Source organism: Ursus americanus, chromosome 15, assembly GCF_024610735.1.
Source record: "Ursus americanus isolate L20-20 chromosome 15, mUrsAme1.1.p, whole genome shotgun sequence".
In the NCBI taxonomy this organism is placed as follows: domain Eukaryota; kingdom Metazoa; phylum Chordata; class Mammalia; order Carnivora; family Ursidae; genus Ursus; species Ursus americanus.
This window is the reverse complement of record NC_142141.1, coordinates 33754113-33778731: the sequence shown is the minus strand read 5'-3', so window position 1 is coordinate 33778731 and position 24619 is coordinate 33754113. Positions and strand designations below refer to the sequence as shown.

At 39.4% G+C, this 24619-nt stretch overlaps 1 protein-coding gene across 1 annotated transcript in view; it reads left to right on the top strand.

Annotated features, from left to right (window-relative positions):
- The first annotated feature begins 11589 nt into the window (after window positions 1–11589).
- Window positions 11590–24619, top strand: part of C7 (complement C7) — a 52977-nt gene continuing 39947 nt past the window's right edge. Inside the window, exons 1-5 of the mRNA XM_045787342.2 lie at window positions 11590–11990; window positions 16121–16176; window positions 18084–18159; window positions 21767–21908; window positions 24029–24176. Of these exons, the coding sequence (XP_045643298.2) occupies window positions 11985–11990; window positions 16121–16176; window positions 18084–18159; window positions 21767–21908; window positions 24029–24176 (428 nt within the window). The 5' untranslated portion in view covers window positions 11590–11984. The remainder of the gene's footprint in view (window positions 11991–16120; window positions 16177–18083; window positions 18160–21766; window positions 21909–24028; window positions 24177–24619) is intronic.

The window sequence follows — 24619 nt, the reverse complement described above, 5'->3', positions numbered from 1 at the left end:
TTTTCCTGGCTAGACTGCCTAACTGAATACTGTAAACCAATTTGCTCTGACAGGCATTCTGGGGATTCTGGAGATGAAAAAGACTCAGTGCGAGTCCAAAGTTACCTTCTTTCTCTTCAGACCTTCTAATCCTACATGAGGTTGAATATCAGCTACTGAGTCAGGGGCATAAAGAACCAGTGTATTGTAACCAGAGGGGCACAGAGTACATTTGTTCCCTGGGAGCATGTGGAGGCTCTCTCTCTCAGCCCAGTTTGCTCAGTGACGTGGAGAACAAGGTTATTACCAGAGACGCGAGTTCAAGTGCACAGAAGTTTAAAAAAGGAAGTGTGAAATAGTCATAGTGAACAACTGACTGGACTGGTTACAGGAAGAGAATTGGACTGGATTTAACCGGGTTTGTGATTCTGATAAATAAGTAAATAAGTACACACCCATGCACATACACATACACACGTGCTAGGGATAAATGATGGGATGAGATGGGGAGAATTGACTAGGGTAGCTTCAATCAAAAGGATGTAAGAATTACACTGAAACACTAGTGGATAACTATTTCATCTTTTTCCCCTCTTCTCATACATTCAATCTCTCTCTTTTTTCCTCCCCCTCTTTCTCTCTCTTCACGCATTCACACACACAGTTTAAATATATAAATTATATGTAATAAAGAGGGGAAATAAAAGCATAAATTTGTATTTTCCTTATTTGCATAAAAGAAACACCAGAAAGATACACCAAAGCTAACACAAATGGTTACTTACGCAAATGCTTACTAATAGGAGGCTAGGGGGACAGAGATGGAGTCCTTCCAATCCTTCACAAACTCTTCCCAAAAATAGTAAAGGGAGGAACATGCTCCAACTTACTCTATGAGGCCTGTATTACCCTGATATAGAAACTAGAGAAAGACATCACAGGAAAACTACAGACTAATATCTCTTATCGGTATAGCTGCAAAATTTCTCAAGGAAAAACTAGCAAACTAAATTTGGCAGCACATTAAAAGTGTTACATACCATGGGTCAATGGGGATTTACTCCAGGAATGTAAGATTGTTTCAACGTATGAACATTAATCATTGTAATACACTGTATTAAAAGAATAAAGGACATAACCCATACAATCATCTTAAGATGCAAAAACGTTTTCGACAAAATCCAATGCCCTTTCATGATATAAACACTTAACAAAATAGGAGTAGCAGGGAACTTTCTCAACATTGATGAAAAACTGCATTATAAAAAACATTTATGAAAAACCCATAGCTAACATCACACTTTATATCAAAGGACTGAAAGCTTTCCTCCTAAGATAAATAATAAGACAAGGATGTCTGCTTGCTACTTCTCTTCAATATTGCCCTGGAGATTCTAGCTAAGGCAAGAAAAAGAAATGAGGGGCATCCAGATTGGAGAGAAGGAGAAGTAAAATTATTTCTCTTTGCAGATGATATGATGTTATAAGTAGAAAGTTATAAGGAATGCAACAAAAAAACTATGCAACCTAATAAACTAGTTCATCAAGGTTATGAAATATATGATTCATAAACAAAAATCAATTGTATTTCTGCAAACTAGCAATGGACAATCTGAAAATAAGTTTTTTGAAAATAAAAAAAATTTTAAAGTCCATTTACATAGCATTCAAAAGAATAAAATACTTAGGAATAAATCTGACCAAGGAGATTCGACTTGTACACTGAAAACTTTAAAACACTGCTGAAAGAAATTAAAGAAAGCCTAAATAAATAGAAAGACATAGTGTGTTCATGGATTGAAAGGCTTAATACCATTCAGATGGTAACTACCCAATGATATCTAAAGATTCAATGTAATCCCTGTCAAAATCTCAATGACCTTTGCTATAGAAATGGAAAGCTGATCCTAAAACCCACATGGAATTACAAGTAGCCCTCAGTCAACAAAATAAACTTGAAAAAGAAGAACAAAGTTGGAAGACTCATAATTCCTGATTTCAAAACTTACTACAAAGCTACAGTACTCAAAACAGTGTGGTACTGGCATAAAGATAGAAATCTAGAATAATGGAATACAACTGAGAGTACAGAAATAGATTCATACATCTATAGTCAATTGATTTTTTTAAAAGATTTATTTATTTAGAGAAAGAGAGAGAGAGAGCACATGCTTGAGCAGGGGGAGGGGCAGAGGGAGAGAGAGAATCCCAAGCAGACTCTGTACTGAGAACAGAGCCCAATGTGGGGCTCCATCTCACAATCCTAATATCATGACTTGAGCTGAAATCAAGAGTTGGACGCTTAACTGACTGAGCCACCCAGGCACCCCTAGTTAATTGATTTTAGACAAGAATGCCAAGACCATTCAATGGGTAAATAAATCTCTTTCACAAATGATACTGGGACAACAGGATATCCATGCACAAAAGAATGAAGTTGGGCCCCTACCTCACACCATATACAAGATTAACTCAAAATAAATAAAGACCTAAAAAGAGCTTTAAAATTTTCTGAAAAATGTATAGGGCTAAATCTTCATGGTCTTGATTTTGGCAAGGGATTCTTAGATATGACACCAAAAGCAAGGGAGGCAAAAAAAATTAGATAAATTGGACATCATCAAAATAAAAAACTTTTGTCCATGAAAAGACAAAAAGGTGAAAAGACAATTTATAGAATGGGAGAAAATATCTGTGAATTATATGACTAAGTATCTAAGATATGTAAAGAACTCTTCACACTCAATAACAAAAAGACAAGTAATTCAATTAAGAAAATGGGTAAAGGACATTTCTTCAAAGAAGAAATACAAATAACCAAAGGCACATGAAAAGATGCTCAATATTATTAGTTATTAGATAAATGAAAATGAAAGCCACAATGAGATACCATTTTGTACCCTCTCAGATGGCTATAATTAAAAAGATAGTAAGTAGTGTTGGCGAGGATGCAGAAACATGAGAAGTCTCATACATTGTTGATAGGAATGTAAAATGGTATAATTGCTTTTGAAAACAGTTTGGTAGTTCCTTAAAATGTTAAGCAAAGAGTTACCATATGACCCAATATTTCTAGTCCTAGGTATAGGCACCCCTTGTTTTATTGCATAATACATTATTGTGCTTCACAGATATTGTGTTTCTTACAAAATGAAGGTGGGTGGAAACCCTCCAGTAAGTAAATCAATCAGCACCATTTTCCAACAGCATTTGCTCACTCCGTCTCTCTGTCACATTTTAGTAATTCTCATGGTATTTCAAACTTTTTCATTATTATTGTATTTGTTACGGTGTTCTGTGATCAGTGATTATAGATTGCTGAAAGCTCAGGTGACGGTTAGCGTTTTTAGCAAAAAGTATTTTAAAATTAAGGTATGCAAATTGTGTTTTTAGACTTAAGCTTTTGCATACTTAATAGGCTACGGTATAGTGTAAAATAACTTTTATATGCACTGGGACACCAAAAAATTCATGTGGTTCACTTTATTGTGATATTTACTTAATAGCAGTGGCCTGGAACCAAACTCACAATATCTCTGAGGTATGTCTGTATATTCTCAAAGAATTGAAGTGGTATATATACAAAATATTGTTATATATCCACAGACTATTATATATTCTGGTACATCCATAGGATATTATATAGCCATAAAAGGAATGATGCACTGATACATGCTACAAAACGGACAAACCTTGAAAACATTATGCTAAGAAGTCAGACACAAAAAGGCACATATTATGTGATTCCATTTGTATGAAATGTCCAAAAGAGGGAAATCTATAGAGCCTGGAAGCAGATTAGTGGTTTCCAGGAGCTAGAGGTCCCGGGCAATGGTGAGTGACTGCTAATGGGTATGGGATTTCTTTTGGGAATGATGGAAATACCCTGGAATTAGATAGTGGTGATGGCTTCGCACACATGTGAGTCTTTTTTAAATCACTAAGTTATGCACTTTAACAGGGTGAGTTTTATGTTGTGTGAATTATATCCCAAAAAACAAATACACCAGACAGGCGATAAGGGAGCAAATGCTACGGAGGGTGTGGCTATACACTGACAGTACGAATGAATGAAGGGGTATGTAAGTCAGAAATACATTCTACAGAACTTGATGACTGATTGGGTGTGGGAGGCAGTGAGAGGGAGGAGAAATTCAGGAATGATTCAGAGGTGCCTTATCACCTTGTATTTCGTTGATTTATTTATGCATTTGCCCACCCTATTAGAATACACGTTCCTCCCCCTACCCCGGCTAAATACATAGAGTCCGTTCTGCAGGGAAAGGGAAACGAGTGGCAATTTCAGACACACTTCAGATAAAACATCAACCAGGATTTCCATTTTCATGGGTCTGTTCTATACACTTCAAGAATGTTGCTCAGTTTCTCTTGGGAAGAGAGAGGTTACTTCCTGTGTTTGGACGATTTTGAGGTTTCCCCATTTTAGTCTTGATGAGAAAAACACTAGCCTTTATTGACTCCACATTAAGTGTTGGATGTTCTTTTCCCCAAAGAGGTGCTGTCTTTACTTTACCTAGCCATGCGTTTTGGAAGACTTTTTAATTTTTTTTTTAATTTTATTTATTTATTTGTCAGAGAAAGAGAGCACAAGTAGGGGGAGTGGCAGGCAGAAGGAGAGAAGCAGGCTTCCTGCTGAGCAAGAAGGCGGAAAGCAGACGCTTAACCAACTGAGCCACCCAGGTGCCCCCGGAAGAATTTTTTTGACAACAAAAACATTTATTAACGTAAATTGATTTCACTTTTTGCTTAATCAAAGTTATAATAATGTAACTGTCAACTGGGACTTCTCATTGGTATGAACCATCCCTCACAATGCTAGTTGATATAATTTCAATCTAAAGAAAAGGATCTTGATATTTTGATAAGCCTGTATATTCTCATTAAATTAAATTAATTAATTAATTAATTAAATTTTTTACATTCTCATTTTAGATCATGTAAATTTCAATCAGTAAAATAGCTCTTGGTCCTGGTGACTATCTTCACGGACCGGTATGAATCTAATGTCACATAGTTGATAATTTCCCTGGTAATTAATTATTAATCAGTTTCCTTCTGATTAATTAATTGCAAGTTGATTGTTCTCAGGAAGTCACTCAAACTGCGTATCATGGAAAGAATATCTCTGGATAGACTGATTTGCTAAAAGTTTTCTTTGGCTCACATTTGTTTATGGATATATTTCAAAAACCCATTTATTCATGGGTGTGGAAGGTATCTCTACGCGCTCAGGATGCTTCAGTGTGCATTTTACATAGTTTGAATTTCATCAGCCCTACAAAGATTCTGTTATCTTTTTTTTTTTTTTTAAAGAAAATTGAGGGGTAAGGGGCACCTGGCTGGCTCAGTTGGAAGAGCATGTGGCTCTTGATCTTGGGGTCGTGAGTCCGAGCCCCACATTGGTTGTAGAGACGACTTAAAAATAAAACCTAAAAAAAAAAAAGACAGAAAATTGACAATTAAGAGGATAACACAGACAGCAAATGGTAAAGCTTACATTTGAGACAAGATTTGTCCGATGTCCCTCCTGGCAAGCCACGTTCTCCTAAGAAGCAGGCCCACACTAGCTAAAGCTGAAGAAGGAGCAAGAAGAGAGAGAAACGAATCTCTTCACGAGTATGGGGCCCTTACTACATCTTCGTGTGTGGTGTACGTTATTCATACGCTCACTGTGAAATAAAGCAGCACACACTTGTAAACATGATCACACTAAAACTGCGGCAATAGATCAGCGGTGCCCTGATCTACCCAGCTCTACCTGGGCTGCAGACCGACCTTTCGCCCTGGTATTCACGAAGCGTTTCACTAAGATGCTTGTTTCTCTTACTGCGATGTGCAGCCTCACGCTGCACCCCCGCTCCTCCAGACACATGAGTAAACAAGCCGAGAGAAGACAGAGAACCGTCAGGATGCTAGTCTACAGTACTAGGAGATAAAAGAATGGCAGCTGACAAAATAAAATTAAGTAATTTTAAATTTCTTTTTTTTGAATAGGTAATGCACTTGTTAATGTATTAAAAATATAAGCTAGAATAAGGTAAAAGGCCTTAGTCCCATCTCTTTTTCTATCCTATTTCCATCTTTCCACCTAATGCCCTTCTCATATGTGTACCCCATGAGATAACAATTTTTTTTAAAGATTTTATTTATTTATTTGACAGAGAGAGACAGCCAGTGAGAGAGGGAACACAAGCAGGGGGAGTGGGAGAGGAAGAAGCAGGCTCATAGCAGAAGAGCCTGATGTGGGGCTTGATCCCATAACACCGGGATCATGCCCTGAGCCGAAGGCAGACGCTTAACCGCTGTGCCACCCAGGCGCCCCGAGATAACAATTTTTATTAGTTTCTTGTGTATTCTTCCAGAGTTTCTTCATGCAAGTATAAACCAATATGAATATATATTCCTTTTAACCCCAAAGTAACTACTGCTCTGTATTTTTCCTTTTTCTCCTTAACAGTGTATTTTATAGATCTTTCCATATCAGTGCATAGGGAACCTCTTCAGTTTTTTATAGGTGCGTAATGTTCCATTTAATGTGTATGCTATAATTTACTTAACCAATCCACTATTGATGCTTGTTTGTGTTGTTTCTTTCTTTTCTTTTTTAAAGTAGGCGTTATGCCCTACGTGGGACTTGAACTCACAGCCTTGAGATCAAGGGTCACATGCTCTACTGACTGAGCCAGCCAGGCGTCCCTGTGTTGTTTCTAATCTTTTGCATTCTAGCTCACATTTATTGGATGATGCTTACTACATTCCAGGCACAGTGCTAATTGCTTTACCTGGATTTATTTAATAGCACAACCCCATGATTTAGATAATATTATTTCTACTTTTCAGGTAAGGAAGCAAGAGGATCAAAGAGGCTGACCCATTTGCCAAGCTTTGAATCCAGACTCTCTACCTTTAGAACACGTATTTGTACACAGATTAATGCCTTATTGCTTTCAGGAGAATTCTGAGTTTTAAGAAGTCTCTAGTTACGTATTTGTGACTGTTCTTCACTGTTTTCTTAAACTTTCTCACAAACATTGAAGAGTTGTATAATTCAGGATTTTATTTCTTTCTACCACTCATTCTTTACTTTTTCTTGGCCTGTGGAACATGTAATGATAAATCTGATATCAAAATATATCTGTGTAGAGACAGCTTAAGGAGAGAAAGCTTAAAATTATGGTGTAGACTGATGTTTTCCAAACATGATTACTTTTTTTTTTTTAAAGATTTTATTTATTTATTCGACAGAGATAGAGACAGCCAGCGAGAGAGGGAACACAAGCAGGGGGAGTGGGAGAGGAAGAAGCAGGCTCCCAGGGGAGGAGCCTGATGTGGGGCTCGAACCCAGAACGCTGGGATCACGCCCTGAGCCGAAGGCAGATGCTTAACCACTGCGCTACCCAGGCGCCCCTACTTTTTATTTTAGAGCTCTAATATGCTGAACTTTTGATCTGGAAAAACAACAACAACAACAACAACAACAACAACAACAACAATAAACCAGCGTTTACTAAACCCCAGATAAACCCCAAGTTTACTGTGTACATCAAACACATGACCTTGCCCTTCGCTATTCACACTTCCTCTGCAGGTCTTTACACACGGCAGTTGTGGAACCACGAAAATCTTTGCATTTGTGTCTTCCTTCTCAGAGCTCTTTGACTTTATTCAAATTTAAGCCAAATGCAATGTATCTCAGCCTTGCAGACTGCCGCCACAACGTGCATTGCAGAAAACTGAAACACCCAGATGTTCGATCCAAACCAAGCTAGGCCTGCTCCTAAATTTAGCAGGTGCCTGGCACTATCGAAAACCTTGACACCCGTAATGGCAAAGCGTCTTATCGCTTCCTGATTGTATTTGGATCCTTGCCACCTGCAGCCATAGGGGCCCCCAACGCAAAGGCTCGTCCAATGTTGTTGTAAACGGCAACAACAACCATCTACAAGGAAGCGTAATGCCCTGGGAATATTTCTTAATCTATTTAAACCTTAAACATCGTTCTTAGGAACCGGATACCAACAGAAAGTACGAATCTAGGGACCTCACTTTTTTTTTTTTTTTGGTGACTTCACTTCAATGCAGGCAGATAGTCTCTCCTTTGCTGTCCTGCCGCCCGCTCCCTTGTGGTGTATTCAGTAAGCTTCTATCTCCTTTAAAATAAATAAGTAAGTAAATAAATTAACTAATTAAATAATGCACAAAAGGCAGTATTGAATGCAGTGCTCCCAGCAGAGATGGGCCGCTTCTTATTAGGATATGATAAAGCCACTTAACAGTCATTGTTTTGCTGAAAAATTCCTTTAGAGAAGGTATTGCCTAGCAGCTGTTTTTCATTCTCAAACTATTCACACCGCGACACATTAACGGAAAAAGAGATACCACCTGGAGTACTTATTAGCTTAACAAGCACTTGAGTGGGAGACTTAGAAGATTCAACGTTTCTTACTCACTGAGTGGTTTAACTCCAGAGCCTAATGCGTCAATTACTCAAGGCACTGCCGCATGCCTGCCACTAGGGGGTACTGTTGTTTTTTTGCTCCAATCTCTGGCAGTTTCCATTCTGACCTTACCAGACTCCACAGAAGAGAGAAAAGGAGGCTTTATTCTTCCTCAGCAGGTTTATTCCTCTTATGCTCCTAGAATCAGTGGAACAATTCATGATAAAACAAATGGCTAGCAGATGAAATAGGCTTGTTAAAATGTTTTCAAATATCTCCCCAAGGTGGATCATAAAAGCTTCTTGATATCATCAGTGGTCTGTTTCATTAGGGTCTGGGGACGTTAAAGTTTTTGAGGTGCTGTCAAGGGAAGTGAAGACTAATGGGGAATAGAGAGTGTGTCATAGCAGGAGATAGGGAGAGGACTGAGCCCTTGTGGACACTTCCCCAGTCTGGCAGAAATCTGCTTTCCTCTTCCATGGATTCAGTAGTGGCTCAGACATCCATTTGCTAAAGCATGTCTGCTATACCAGTTTTGAAGCTTTATCAGAAATACAAGTTTTGAGGTCACATGAATTTGGAAAATTCTGATTTGAAAAAAGTTTTAAGAAATGTTACTTGGTGTACAACTTTTATTTTATTTTAATTTTTATTTTGTTATATTAGTCACCATACAGTACACCCCCAGTTGTTGATGCAATGTTCCATGATTCATTATTTGCATGTAACACCCAGTGCACCGTGCTATACGTGCCTTCCTTAATACCCATCACCTGCCCATCCCAATCCCCCGCCCCGCTCCCCTCTGAAGCCCTCAGTTTGTTTCCCAGAGTCCACAGTGTCTCATGGTGGTGTACAACTTTTAGAACACTTGATTTACAATGCACTGTGCAGTATGATTTGTGAATCTAAGGCCAAGCATTTGCTAAGGGAAGACACCGTAACAGTGGTTCTCAATGGAGGAGGGCTGATTTTGCCTCCTGGGGGTATTTGGCAATATCTGGGGACATTTTTGAATGTCATGACTAGGGAAGAGTGTTACTGGCATCAGGTGGGTAGACACCAAGGATACTGCTGAGTGTCCTACCCTCTCTACCAACAAAGAATGATCACGCCCTAAACCCGAATAATTCAAAGGCTGAGAAACCCTTCTGTATTATATGTAGCTTCTTACACTTATTTAAATATAAAAGTAGGGGCATCTGAGGGGTTCAGTCGGTTAAGCCTCTGCCTTTGGCTCAGGTCATGATCCTGGGGTCCTGGGATTGTTCAGAGTTGGGCTCTCTGCTCAACGGGGAGCCTGCTTCTCTCTCTGCTGATCCCCCTGCTTGTGCGCTCCCTTCCTCTCTCTCCGTCAAATAAATAAACAAAATCTTAAAAAAAAATGAACGTAAAAGTAATTATTTTTTTCTTGAGCTATTTTGTAGGACCATAGTAGAAAATACCTGGGGAAACTCTGCCCTCAGTGTATCCACAGTGTTTTAATTATGTTTCAATTGCCGAGTGGTGTGGTTTTCCCCCAATGCTCCTTCTCTTTGATCTCCACTTGTCATTGTAGTGATTCTGTGATTCTCCTGAATTGGTTTGACTGTGCACTGTTTTCTTTTTCCTTCTCTTTCTATAGACCCTGTCTCTCTTTTTTGGTTCTTCCCCTTCCTTCTGCTCCCTGAGTAGTAGCATGTCTTATGGATAGGGTGTTGGTTGATATATCCGCTAGTTGGAGTAATTCTGAGAAGCGCTCTGCAGTGTCCCCCAGATTTCCACTTTGGGACTGAGTTCTAATTGCCACAGTGGTATCTTGCAAGAAGTACCTTTTACTAATTACCTCCCTTTCTTCTCTCCCTTTTCTACCCCCCAGCAGTGCTTTGTAGGAGCACTTCTCAAAACAGAAAACAAAACAAAAACAAAACCCCACCAAAAAAACAAAAAAACAAAACAAAAAAACAGCTAAAACCCCAACCCAAGACCCCAACCCCCCAAAAAAAGTCTACTTGCAATTGATTTCCTGTCTCAGAATCTGCTTTCAGGGGAATGCAAATGAAGACCTTGAAGGTGGAATTGTACAATGAATACTTTTTTTTTTTTTTTAAGATTTCATTTTTCAGTAATCTCCACACCCAGCGTGGGGCTTGAACTCAAACCCTGAGATCAAGACTTACATGCTCCACTGACTGAGCCAGGCAGCCTCCCGCGCAATGAGTACTTAAGAGTAGTCCATAACATTTGGAAATCATGCAACTGGAGTTGAACAACAACAAAAAATCTTTCAGGAATTAAGGGTCATTTTCTCTGTGGCAAAATTTCTTCCACACCAATCGCTAATGGTTTTAATAGAAGATGTGGGAGATTTGTCTCTGGAGGCCCATTAATTTATGAGGGGAGGTAGGGGTTGGTCTCTATTATTCAAGTTCTTTGGATAAAGAAAGAAATACAGCATTAAAACTAGAAAATATTCAATAATGGAATGTTTAGTTATGAAATTACTCTCAACTCAAAAATCCTTTCCCAATTAACATTTATGTCTCTCCTATTAATGCCCTAGCAGCAAGTGTCAGAATATTTGGCCAAACCATGTGAATCAAACCATAGCTCAGCTTCCATAGAAAATCTGAAACCTTGCCCCCAAAATGCAACGTTCCTGCCAACTATGAAAGTGATGTTGAGAACTGCTAGAATCAATGCAAACCTGTGGGGAACGAGGATCTGGCAGAATTAGCCAAGACAATAACAGAAGAGGAGACAATGGACAGAGGATGATGACCAGGGTAGGAACTTCCCAACAGCGATCTCCACATCAGAGGATTAGGGGAAGAACTTGGGAAAATTGGTGAATGCTCCTCAATATGTTTGCAAAACATGCTGTTTTTGACCATTCTGTGAAAGTCAAGCATGAGGAGATGGACGTAAGATTGTGTTAGGCCATATGTGTGTGTGTGTGTGTGTGTGTGTGTGTATTTGTTGTTTTGTTTTGTTTTCCTTTTTTTGTGTGTGGGGAGGGGTGGAAATTCCACCCCAGAATGTTCCATTTATATTCTGAGTGACAGAACTGCATTTAGATCTTTTTTTTCTCACAGTGTTTAATCTCAAAGTCTGACGTACAACACCCTTTAAGAGAATCATGAAAACATCCGCTTAGTTTAGAAGATTGAAATAGGAAGGAGGCTTATCCCTTGCCTTACACAGAGTCTCCTTTGGTTGAAAATCACTTAAACATCGAACTGAGAACATTTGCTGCCTTTCTTGATTTACAGATGTTTTCTTAGAACTGTACTTCCAAACAGTTCCAGCTGGCTATCGCTAAGGCCTGTGCAAATTGATAAGACGCATCTGGCTTCAAGACATGGACCAAATAGAGGGGCAGGCTCTTCGTGTCCCCAGAGAATCTGGTTGGGGTTGGAGCTAAGTCTCGGAACCACTTGCTCTATTTATGAGTGCCAAGTTAATCCCCAGCAGGGAGAGGCAGGGAGGGAGCCGGCTGCTGGTCTCTTCCTGCTGTTGAAAATTCACCGGGCACTCAGTGGAAATTTTCTTCCTTTCTTCCCAAACATGAAGGTAAGATAATAATTTCATTACTTTTGTAAACGAAGGAATCTCAAAAAGGAGTGAGGCTTAACCAAAATGACTCAAATGAGGAGAAGACATGGGATAATAGGAAAGAGAAAGATGTGGGGGTAACTTTTTAAAAAATCCTTATTTAAATATATTTAACAATTCAAACAAAGTGAATTCCCTTTTCTTGTTTTGCAGTAAAATTACTGGTTCAGAGGTCTGGGAATCAGAGATTGGACACAATGTTTATGAAAGTCCTGAGAAAGCCATTAAGAAACACAACAGTACCATTGTTATTTCTTAGGGAAAAATTCCTTCCAGTGTATTTTGCTTGTTTATTTGTTTGATTTGGGGCCATGCCATGAAACCCCATGATTTGACGCATCTAAGAGCTTTATAGAAGGGAGTTTGGAGACTTGGAATTCTAGAATTTGGAATCCTGGATGAAAGAAAGGGTCATGAATGTGAGAGTGGAAGATACAGATGGATGGAATGCAATTAAAAGTTTAGCAAGTACACGTGTTGGTCCAGTGCAACGTAGCCAAATGTTAGAAAAATTACAGTTCAACCAAAGATAGGAACAAAGACGGCAACTTGAACTTATTTTTGCATCATTTATCATTAATTTGTGATCATTCTATCTTGTCCATTTGTTAAGACTCTTTTGGGGGCCACCTGGGTGACTCAGTTGGTTAAGAGTCTGCCTTGGACTCAGGTCATAATCCCAGGGTGCTGGGATCAAGCCCTGCGTTGCGTGAGGAGCCTGCTTCTCCTTCTCCCACTCCCCCTGCTGTGCGCGCTCTCTCCATCAAATAACTAAAATAAAATCTTAAAAAAAAATACTCTTCTTGAAGGCGGGAAATGATACCTACTTCATTTTCAGGGACCCAGCTAGCAAATTTCAAGGAATCTCTTGGTTAATAGATTCAGCTTGTATCGCTCATGAACAAACTGCCTTGTAATAAGCAGATCTTCATAGGTTATAATAAGGAGTACGTATATGGGGAAGGTGTTGGCAAAGGCAGTCCTGATGACAAAAAAGTGTATTCCCTAAAACTTGGTTGAAATTCTTTTAAAACACATGCAATAGAATGTTAAGAATGAATTTTTTCATGATGTCTGTTTTGGCTGAGAGTCGAAGGCCAAGAACAATAAGTGTTCAGTATCCTCACATTTTAGAGTGAGATGCTGGACAGGCAATGCAATATTACAAAAAGGGCAGCTCAGGGGCACCTGGGTGGCTCAGTTGGTTAAGCAGCCAAGTCTTGATTTTGGCTCAGGTCATAATCTCAGGGCCTGGGATCGAGCCTTCATCGGGCTCCATGCTTAGGGCGGAGTGTGCTTGTCCCTCTCTCTGGCCCTCCCCCAGCTCACATGCTCTCTCTCTTTCTCTCAAAAAAAAAAAAAAAAAAAAGGTAGCTCTAAGTCTGTCTGGTGACCGTTTGACTATCTGCATCCTCGAGTATGCCAGATCATGCCCCTTAGAGGATGGGGGATGTAGGGAATGATATGGGAAACAAAGGCAAAAGAAAAAATTTAATCTCCTTACTGCCTACAAATCACTGACAAGTCCTTGAAACAGGTAAGGTGACCTTCCTCTGGGAGCTCAGCTGCCTCAGTGTTGATGCTTTGCCAAGGACAAAGGGCAATCCTAGCTTAACATTATCCCAACCCCCCAGGATCCTGTAAGTCTATTTTAACATATAAAAATTCCTTTGGGAACTTCCTTTATCTCTACTCCCCCCGCACCCCCAAAATATATATGTTAGAAATCGTCCTCCCACTGATATGCATCTGAAGGGTCTCAGACTAAGGTATTATTAAACAGTAATAAATGACCTTTTCCTAACAATAGCTAGCCCCCTCAAGGTCCTGGAAACCTTACTTCCAAAATTCCTTAGATACATTACATATCCCTATCCCTTTCCCAACTTGAAAGTATATAATCAGTCACCTGTCACACCCCCAGCACAGCTCCTTCTGCCCATGGGTCTTGTCCCCATGCTTTAATAAAACCACCTTTTTGCCCTGAAGACATCTCAAGAATTCTTTCTTGACCGTTTGCTCTGAACCCCAACATTTCCACATCAGGGAATGATACTCTAGTCATGTCTGGGAAAATCTAAAGGCACAGGCTGCTTCACTGGCTGGCCTTTAGCAGAGTAAATCAACACGGCAGTATTGGTTACATCCCGGACATTCAGAGTTGGACAGCGTGAGGGTGTGTGCAGGTCTCCCATGGACCCAGTGTGGACCTTGAAAGGAGCCAGCCTTGGGTTGTCAGGGATTCTGCCTGAGGAACAGGCCGCAGGATGAAGCAGCCCCAACAGGGAACACCTGTATGGAAAAGGACTCCCAGGAGGCCTGGTGAGAGTCAAGAATGATGAACAAAGAGGTGAATCATTTGTGCCAGAGGGCAGTCGTTGTAGATCTCCAGTGAGGGGCCATCCAAGGAACCACGCAAGCACAGCAGGAGATAAAGAACTGGCATTCAAACATCCTGGTTTACCTTCTTGGACTCAGCTGCATCAGTCAACAAGACCCTTTTTGGCTCTTGCCCCTCTCCTTCCTGCTGCTGTGACTTTGAAGAAGACAGAGGCAGCTTGGAGAGGTGGGGAAGGAAAGCAGAAGAACGAGGAGAAGGAATTCTGAGGCAGACACCACCCTACCCCTGCTAGGAGCCTCCGGGACCAGGGAGTAGGAGAGAAATTTAAAATTGGATACTGAATTGAAATTTGACTATTTAGATTGTTTCAGAATTTTTGTTTTCTGAAAACGTGACTCTTTGTTAGTGCCTGGGAGTGACTAAAAAAGTTATAAGACAGGCTTTCCCAGAGGGAGGAAAAATGAGTTAACGTAGCACCGAGTAAAGACATTATTGAAAAAAGGAAAATAAGAAAACCTTGTAGTTTTTTAAAAAAAGAAAACCCTTTAAAGGGTGTTGCTTTAGGTTATGCACTTTATCTACTCGTTGAAAAGTCAGAAAAGTATTCACAGCTTGGCCCACCATTGTTCACTCAGTTCTGGGATGCCCACAGCTCCTAGGGTTTTCGTCGTGCTAATCAGAATAATAAGCTTTGTAGAACAATAAAAGGCAGAAGTAGGCAACTAGGATTTTACAACTGAAAGGAAGATACCTAATAAGACGTAGGTGATCTAGGAAGGGAAGTGGAAGAGTCTGGAAAAAATGTTGGGAAGCCACTCCACAACTACACAGAGAGAAAAAACGTTTTGTGGAGGTCAGGGAGAAGAGAAAGAATCTAGGCCTCTTAAAATGCGGGATAAGATGGTTTTAAGGACTTTTAGAGTGGGTTATGAATTGAATACATTTGATACTCTCAGAGGGTCTCCAGTGAAGATTTGAATTATATTCAAGGACACCTTCAATAGTCGAAGTATTTTTCCATAAAAGTAAAAATAAGATAATTGAAATCACTTAAAATTTCATACCAGAAATAGATCCTTAGTCTTTATTATATTTCTTTCTAGATTTGTTTTTAATACATGTTTGATTTTTCAAACAAAACGTAACCCCATTTTACATACAATTTTGTGACCTGCCAGATCTTCAATATTTAGGTTGGTGCTATTACGTGAAGATGATTACAGAAGGCCTGGGAGGTGTTTTAAACCTGAGCCAGCCTCAGAACTAGGGGTCACGGTGAGCATGACCGGCCCTGTGGCGGGCTGTGCTTCAACTTTGGTTGACTCTTCATTTACGAAGCTTATTTCCCCTCTAACTCCTTATTCTTGGCTGGTCTTTCTTCTAGGCTTCCTCCTGTCTGGGTGTCCTTATGAGTGTTGAAGTTAGAGTGAAGGAGAGTGGAGAAAGGAATCAAAAGATCCCTAAAGAAATGCTCTAATGAGTTAAATTTTCTGTTTGTTTGGCCACGACATTCCCCAGCCCCTAGTTGTCTTTACAGAAATGAATAGTAGGAGGTGAGCTCAACAGAACTGTATTAAACTTTTATTTAGAATGGAAATTAAAAGGACAAGCAGAGTCATTGAGCCTGGTCCATGGTTCTTTCCTTTTTTATATTCCCAACTCACAAATCTTGACTTGTACAAATGTATTCACTTTCAAATCATTAAAGAAATGCAAACTAAAGTAATGCTTTATTCCCCATCCCCAGGTAATAGCTTTATTCATCTTGGTGGGATTTACAGGAGAGTTCCAAGTTTTTTCAAGGTGAGAATTTTTTTGGGGATTGTGTTGGAAATCATTAAAAATTGTTTTCTTCTATTTTTAGGAATTCTTTAGTACATGGCCTGATTTTTACATTGCAGTCTGAACATCTTTGTCCATTCAATACTTTATCTTTCCACATTTTGAGAAAAGGCAATGAGAGCAAAAGCTTGTTTTATTCTTATTCTTATTTTACTTTATTTTTTTCCCTGTAAGGAAGAAACCTGAAGACTAAAGATACCTCAAGTTTTTCTTCTTGTCCCAGTATCGTGATTTTACCTATAATTCAGGGAATTGCACCAACCTTAGAATTGACACAACTTAGAGCAGAATTTGATCTTTAAATGTAGTCATTGCAAAGCATTCTTTGGATTTTAAAGGTTGAGAAGTTTTTTTTTCTTTCTTTCCTTAACTGAAATGTTACATTAGTTTAAGGAATACAACATAGTGATTTGACAAGTCTATACGTTATGCTACGCCTCACTGCAAGAGTAGCTCCCATCTGGTTGAGAGTTATTTTTGTTTGTTTGTTTTGTTTTTTAAGAAATTAGGTTTATTGACTCTTGAGACCTGGAAAAAAGCCAACCTCATTTACCCATGGCCTTGTTTTGCTCTCACTGTCAGTTGATGGGATAGGACCAGGTCAGTTCACTTTATCGGGCTACCAGAATATATATCAGGAGCTGTGCTAGTGATGGGAACACAAAGAGGACCAACGCGGTACTGAGAGTCCACTGGGGGATTCAGATCTTGAAATAGTCGATTTCAATATGGATGTGCCAAGGTCTATGGGAGAGGCCCGCACGCCCTACTGTGGGAGCGCGGAGGAGAGTAGGCCAAGCTAGCTTCCCTTCCTCAGCCTTGGTGTTTGGGGAAAGCCTCTGCTTGTCCCTGGGACGCAACATAGAAAAATGGCAAGTTTCAATTTTTAAGGGTCATGAACATGGAGGCCTTTGGATCATGGGGGCCATGTCAAGATGACAGATTAGCAAGGTTGGTTCCATAAAAGCATGTGAGGCACACACACTACAGAGGGGACACCTTTCTTTCAGGGTCACCTCATAGGCTTAAGATGAGCACAAATCATCTTGACTCCAGGTGTCTCCAAGGCTAGGAATGTGCTTGAAACCCAGAAAGCAGGAGTCTGAGTTCCTCTACCCCTTGTAAAATGTGCTTTTGGGCGAGGCCTCTCTTAGGACTAAGCCCTATGATCTTCTCGACCAAGCTGGAGTTAAGCATCACATGAGAACTAACTCTCCATTTTTTATGTATTTTAGTGGAGTGGAGTTGCTTAAGCTCAAAGTGACCCTTCTTGAGCCTCAATGAACAGGAGGAACATCTAAAAATAAATTTCTGTCTCTTTAGTTTTGGCCAATTTTTAGTTTCTCACTTCTCCTAGGGTCTTTTTAGAGCTTTTTGTCTTGTAATGAAGAGTTTCTGCATAACTCTTCAATTCATTATTCAGAATCCTTTCAAAGGCCAGAATACCTTCCTCCTATATGTTCTCACTTACCCTCCCCGAAGGGAACGCTCCCTTATCTATATTTCCACATTATACTGTACACATTTCTGTTATGAAATTGATCAAATGGGATATATTGTAGTATGGATCATGTTTGTATGATCGTATTATGATTATTTGTTTATACATCTGCCTCTTTGTCCTCTTCTCTATCCATAATCAGTGACCTCTCTCTTGTTGTGTCTACAAAGTGTCTGGTACATTATAGATGCTTAATAAACGTTAATCTCTAGGAAAGTTGGTCCCTTCCACATATATTTTTATATATCTTGGGTTGCTTTTGGTGCCTCTTAAAAGATTGTGAAGCAATTTTTTTTTTTACTATTTTTGACTATACTTTGTGTTCCCCCCTCTTTATCTTTCTACCTGATTTATTACAATTTGACAGAGCCTCCTCTCCAGTCAATTGCCAGTGGGATTCCTATGCCTCATGGTCAGAATGCAATGGCTGTACCAAGACTCAGGTAGGACCATACAAAAACTTTGTGTTTATTGTTTATTTATTGTATATATTGTTTATATCAAAATAGCTGACGTATGGAAAAATGACGTTAGCTTTTGACATGTTATTTTTTGCATTTCCTAATATAATAAGTAATTTTAGAGGGAGTAAAGTATAGCTTTAATAATTAATAATGTAATAAAGCAATTTCTGCATTCTTATTTTTCTTGTAGGACTTTTCTAAATCTTACATTTGAGCCTAGAACTATACATAGGATAAAGCAATTCACTAACTCTATTAGAGAAATAGAAGAGCATGAAATGAAGTTAGTATGCAGTTCAAAATCTGTTTCATACTTACTGGGCTCAACTTTTCTTCTTATTTAAAACAACCACTAACAAGTACAAAAAGGCTGCTTTGTTTTACGTAAGGAGTGAATGACCACGAAGAGTGAAATATTTTGCACCTTTTTAAAAAAAAATTTTACTTTTAGTAATGTCTACACCCAGCGTAGGCCTCGAACCCACAACCCAGAGATGAAGAGTCACATGCTCTACTGACTGAGCCAGCCAGGAGCCCCTGCATTTTTAAATTTTTTAAAGTTTAATTTCTAAGTAATACAAATAAAATGTTGGACTTGACGTGGAGATAATAGAGTACTTCTAAAACTGTCTGTTTTTCCCCCTTATTATAAGCTAGTCATTGGAGAAAACATGGGAAAGTCTACATAAAGAAAATGCTATTTATCATTTCACCATTTAAAAGAAATGAATATGCCATCATTTTGGTATTTATTCTTTCAATTTATATTCTCTGTGTGTTTATAATTTTTTAAAATAGAGTTGTTTATAGTTTTATATTCCACTATTAAAAATATTTTTTTGTTAAAAAAATTTTTTTTAAGTAAACTCCATGCCACACGTGGGGTGTGAACTTAAGACCCTAAGGTCAGGAGTCATGTGCTCCACCGACTGACCCAACCAGGTGTCCCTATATCCTGCTGTTTTTTTTTTTTTCAAGTAGGCTCCGCACTCAGCATGGAGCCCAACATGGGGCTTGAACTCATGACTGTGAGATCAACACCTGAGCTGAGATCAAGAGTTGGGTGCTTAACCAACTGAGCCTCCAAGGTGCCCCTGTACTATTTTAAAATTATATTTCCAGCATGAATTTTAACAGCTGTATTATTATCCATTATATGAGTATGCCAGTCTTATTTATCCACTTTTCTATTGTTTGAGATTTAAGATATGTACATTTTTGTTATTATAACTAAAACTTCAGTGAACATTTTTGTACATAGAAATCTGTCCTCTGTTCCGATAATTTTCTTAGGATAAATTCCAAAAATATAATGCTTGTTTTGAAGGTTCTAAACATTCGAATGATTAAATATGTTTTTATTGAAATATAATTAACACATGACATTATATTAGTTCCAGGTATACAACATGATTCTATATTTGCAAAATATTTTAAAGGTGGTTCAGCTTGAATAAAAATGTGTATTTAAAAATCACTTTTTAATTATTAAAATAACAGAACCGTATTACAGAAGATAATTTCTGTTTTGAAGCATCATCATAATCATCATTTTCATCAAGCGTTTAGTACCTACATGAGTGGTATTTACAAAACAAGTTACACAAATGCAGAATTTGGCTCTGGGCAAATAGACGACCACTCTGATTACAGGCAAACGGGTACATGAATAACAAGGCAAACGTCAAACACCAACTACAGAAAATATTTTTCTAATTTAACAACAAGTCAAGAAAGAAGGCGAAAAAGAAAGAGATGGGAGGTATTTTTCATATTAGTGATTTTTTTCTTTGCATGAAGGTCATCATGCAATGATTACATCCCTAGATAATCACGACAAAATTTTCATCCAGAAAGAGACAAGTGAAAATGAAAATAGGGTTCTAAGATCAGAATTTGTCAGGTGAGAATGAGACTGCAGTGGGCGGCCATCAAGGTCACGCTCACATCCAGAGAGAGGGAACTATTCTTTAGACAAACAACACAATCTGTACTTTGGAACTTCAGAAAAGGACAACTTAATAAGACACATATGAGAGGTGTCTTCATCAATTAAACACAGAGACTAAAAGCTTATCAAGGAACTGTACTGAGTTCCATTCCCCACTCCTGTTCCTCTGCGGTTCCTCTGCGTAGACGCAATGGAAGCTGCCGGTGTCAGGCCCAGGCTCACGGAGCAAGCGACATCACTGTGACCCTTCGTCTGAAAGAATCCCCACTTCTAACTCAACAGGATGGATGAGGAGATTTGACCTTGGTTTGTGATGAGGGATAGAAGCAGAAAGGTGTTCACATTTTGCCCAGAAGGCTGACCTACAGCCTGTGTAGTTCCCATAAGGATCTAATATGTGAGGTCTCATGACTGCCTGTTCATCTCACTGCGAGTTAATATTGAGCCCAAAGATAAGCACCAGAGAAATCCTGAAAAAGTAGTTTTATGAGTAGAAATTCGAAAAAGACATTTATGATCTGATACTCCCTGCACGTCTCCTCCCCCTTGAGCATTAAGTATGTAACCAGCAGCTTCACAGAGCAAAAGTGCAGCTCTTTCTGCCCATGGGCCCTTGTCCCCGTGCTATAAAAGCACATTTTTGCACCAAAAACATCTCAACAATTCATTCCACTCCTGGCCCCACATCAGTTTGTATATCCTGTCTTCCCTGTTGGTCTTTGCTCAAGGTTTACATTCTCTGGAATGTCAGATTTTGTTTTTGTTTTTGTTTTTTTTTTAATAGGGAAAAGGTGAATACAGGAAGAGGCTTACATGACTCATCTGATTGCTGTTGGGGAGGAAAAGGATTTTGTGGACCTCTTTTTGTTTAAATATTAGATACATGTCTTCGTATTGATTAAGTGAATTTTAGGATGAATTATTTGTTTCTCAAGTGGTTCGATGATTTCCTCTATTTTTCCCATTTTCTCTCGCAGGGATTTGCCTTTGACATATTTCCCTTTTCAGAGGCCAATGATTTTGATTGTCTAGTAGAATTCCATTGCAGAGGTAGCTTCATCTTTGCACTCCCGAGGCTTCGGCGCTGTAAATTTGACTTCTTTATTGACATATAACGCTCTCTAGATTCTAGATTGTCTTCCTGAAGAAGGCTTAACATTCAGCTCAAATCAATTACCACCACTTTTCCAAAGGCTTTTCTCACGTTACTTCTCCTTAACCCTGGTTCCCAGGATCCTTCCCTCCCTCTGTCAAAATTCATTTCACCTTTCTAGTCAGCTCCCGGCACACAGCTTGAGCAAAAACATTAATCATCTGTATTGTAACCGATTTGCTTATGTGTCTGCCCAGCTAACTCTTTCAAGTTACTTTCTTAGAGAATCACTGATTTCTTTTTTTTTTACACTCAAACCTGAGAGTAAATATATAGCTGGGAGTGCTTCATAAATAGTAATCCAAGTGTCACTGGACTCAAGGGCAAGTGGGTCAGTGGGTTTATTGATTTTGAAGGTTTTACATCTGCACACCAGAACAATTTCTTGAACACTGTTTCTTCATTGAATTAATTTCTCTCAGATTTTGTTTCTCAGATAAAGGAAAGGAGATGTCAGAAAGCACTTCCTGTTTTGTGTTTAGACTCGCAGGCGGTCAGTTGCTGTTTACGGGCAATATGGGGGCCATCCTTGTGTTGGAAGTGCATTTGAAACACAGTCGTGTGAACCTACACTAGGATGTCCGACGGAAGAGGGATGTGGAGAGCGGTTCAGGTGTTTCTCAGGTATCTGTTTTCCATAGGCTTGGAAACTCCATGTAGAGCGTAAATTCAAATGCTATTTCATTAACTTGCTCAATAGGTATTTGTTCAATTTTACTGAATTTATATTGGCCTAAAAATTAATTTTATTGACATAGTAATTATACATTCAGCTATCATTATTTCAAATGTAATATCACTATTTCATCTGGTAATAAAGGTGGAGATGCTTCTTGGTTCTTTGAAAAGAAATATGGCTGTTGCCAGACCCAAACAGCTCTCGACATTGCGTTTTTGCTGAAGATGCAGAGTGAGTCTGGTACCTCAAGATTGGGCAAAAACAGTGTTACTGCCCAAATTATTATTATGTTTACAGGTAAAGAAGCTCTGATTAGCTCATCAGGAAGCAATACAGGTCACTCCTATGCACAGGGTGATTGAAACATAATTTCAAGTTTGGGTGCTGAATATTATTCGACCTATTGTTTAGGTAGCATTTGTGCAGTCAGATTAATTCAACAACCTTTAGCAAATATTTATTATTCTTACTATGTTCCAGATATAGTGGTGAGAAGTGTGGACATGTAAATGAAACACATAGCCTCTTCCTTCATGAATATTAAAGTTTACGGGCAGCATAGTACATAAATAATCCCTGTGTTAGAAGTGCTCTTCGACAATACCTGTCAAACTCCTGTTTTCCTTTCAAAACCCAGATCAGATGACTCCTCTTCTAGGAAGCATTCCTTAACTCCTCGACTGATAGAGATAATTAACAAATCACTTCTCCGTGTTCCCTATGTATATCGTACCACCTGTAATCTGGAGTTGGCCTGGTTATCTCTCTTGTGAACTCTTTGAGGATATGGATAATATTCCTTTAATTTTTGCATCTGAAGTAGCTGGTACATAGTAGACTTTCAACATATGTTCATAGCATTGGATTGAGTGAGCCCACAGTGGGGTGCTCGCTATACCATCAGAACCGTTCTGTGCAACGCATACTCTGAGGACATAACCAAAGGACTTGTATTCTAGCCTGTGGTGTAGGGACGGTGTCTGAGAGGAGATAATATTTAATTTGATTTTTGAAGGACAAGTATGTGACAAGGTAGAGAAACCCTTCTAGGCTGAGAGAACTACTTAAGTGCAAGGTCAGTGGAGATGGCAGGAAGCCTGGCCTTTTATTCATGTAGGTGTGATGAGGACATAGGAAGCAGGTAGCACAATGGTCAGAGACGATGCGGGGGAGGTAGGCAAGGGTTGGATCATCTGGTACCCTTCAGTGCCTCCTCGGTGCCTGGGAGGTACAACTATCATAACAATTACATCGTGGGGTCGTAATGGTCTGTGTCTTCATAGTCCTTCCTACTAGACTGTAAAGTATATGGAAAGCCCAGCACACCATTTTTATTTATATTTGTACCCTAACATCTGGAAGAGTGACTTGCGCAGAGTAGGTGCTAAAGACATGTGGAGTTTTAACCTTTTGACCCAGTTTCCATGCTCTCAAAAGCTTACACATCAAATCACCCAAAAAAGCAGGGATTTGGCATCTTGGTTAGTGTTTACAAAAAAATAAACTGAAAGTTGAAGGGCAGGATGTCAATCTATTTTCCCAGTGGTTGGCACCTTTTGATTTTGGGAAGATTCAGACAAACGGCTTGATTTTGGGTGAGAGCCTGGAATCTGAATTCAGGTTTTATTTTCAATTTTGCTTCCAGCTGAGGTCAGAATCAATTTTGTGTGTTAGAATACAAGGGCTAAAATAATCACCAGTCCTTTCCTGGACACCTTGAGATTGATCTCACATTCACAGTAGAATATTAGTGCAGTGTTGGGGGTCAGGGGCAAAAGCTTTTATTTTTTTTTTTAAATTAATTAATTTATTTTAGAGAGCAAACACAAATGAGGGGAGGGGCAGAGGGAGAGGGAGAGAATCTTCAAGCAGACTCCCTGCTGAGCACAGAGCTCCGAACGGTGCTCAAACTCATGACCCTGAGATCACAACCTGAGCCGAAGCCGGGAGTCTAAGCTCAACGGACTGAGCCACCCAGGTGCCTCAGATGCAAACCCGTTTTGATCCCAGGTAGTTTTTCCCTTCTTCCCTCTTTTATTTTTTATGGGGTCTTATCTTTGTACAGGCCAGTGCATCAGCAAATCTTTGGTTTGCAATGGGGATTCTGACTGTGAAGAGGACAGCGCTGATGAAGACAGATGCGAGGACTCAGAAAGCAGACCTTCCTGCGACCTTGATAAACCTCCTCCCAACATAGAACTTACTGGAAATGGGTAAGGTACTGGGCAGCTTCCTGTGCATATAGATGGGTTGTAGTTTTTCATTTTGTTTTTATTTTATGGTTGGTAAGTCTAATAACAAGTCATAATAGCTAAGCCTTTGGCTTGGAGCCCTTTGCCAACTCCCTACACATTTAAAACAACTTTTTTTGAAGTTGTATTTATTTAAGTAATTTATACCCCCAGTGTAGGGCTCAAACTCACAACCCTGAGATCAAGAGTCGCACACTCCCCCGACTGAGCCAGCCAGATGCCCCAGCACTTTTAATTCATTCCTGTACACCTGAAAATATATGTGGTAAAAGTAGAGTGTCCAACAGTCCCTGGACTATCCTGCTTTTAGCACCAGAAATCCTACATCCAGGGAAACCCCTCAGACCTTGGAAAACCTGGATAGTTGGTCACTTTATGGGAAAGAGGTAGGGGGGGGGGGGACT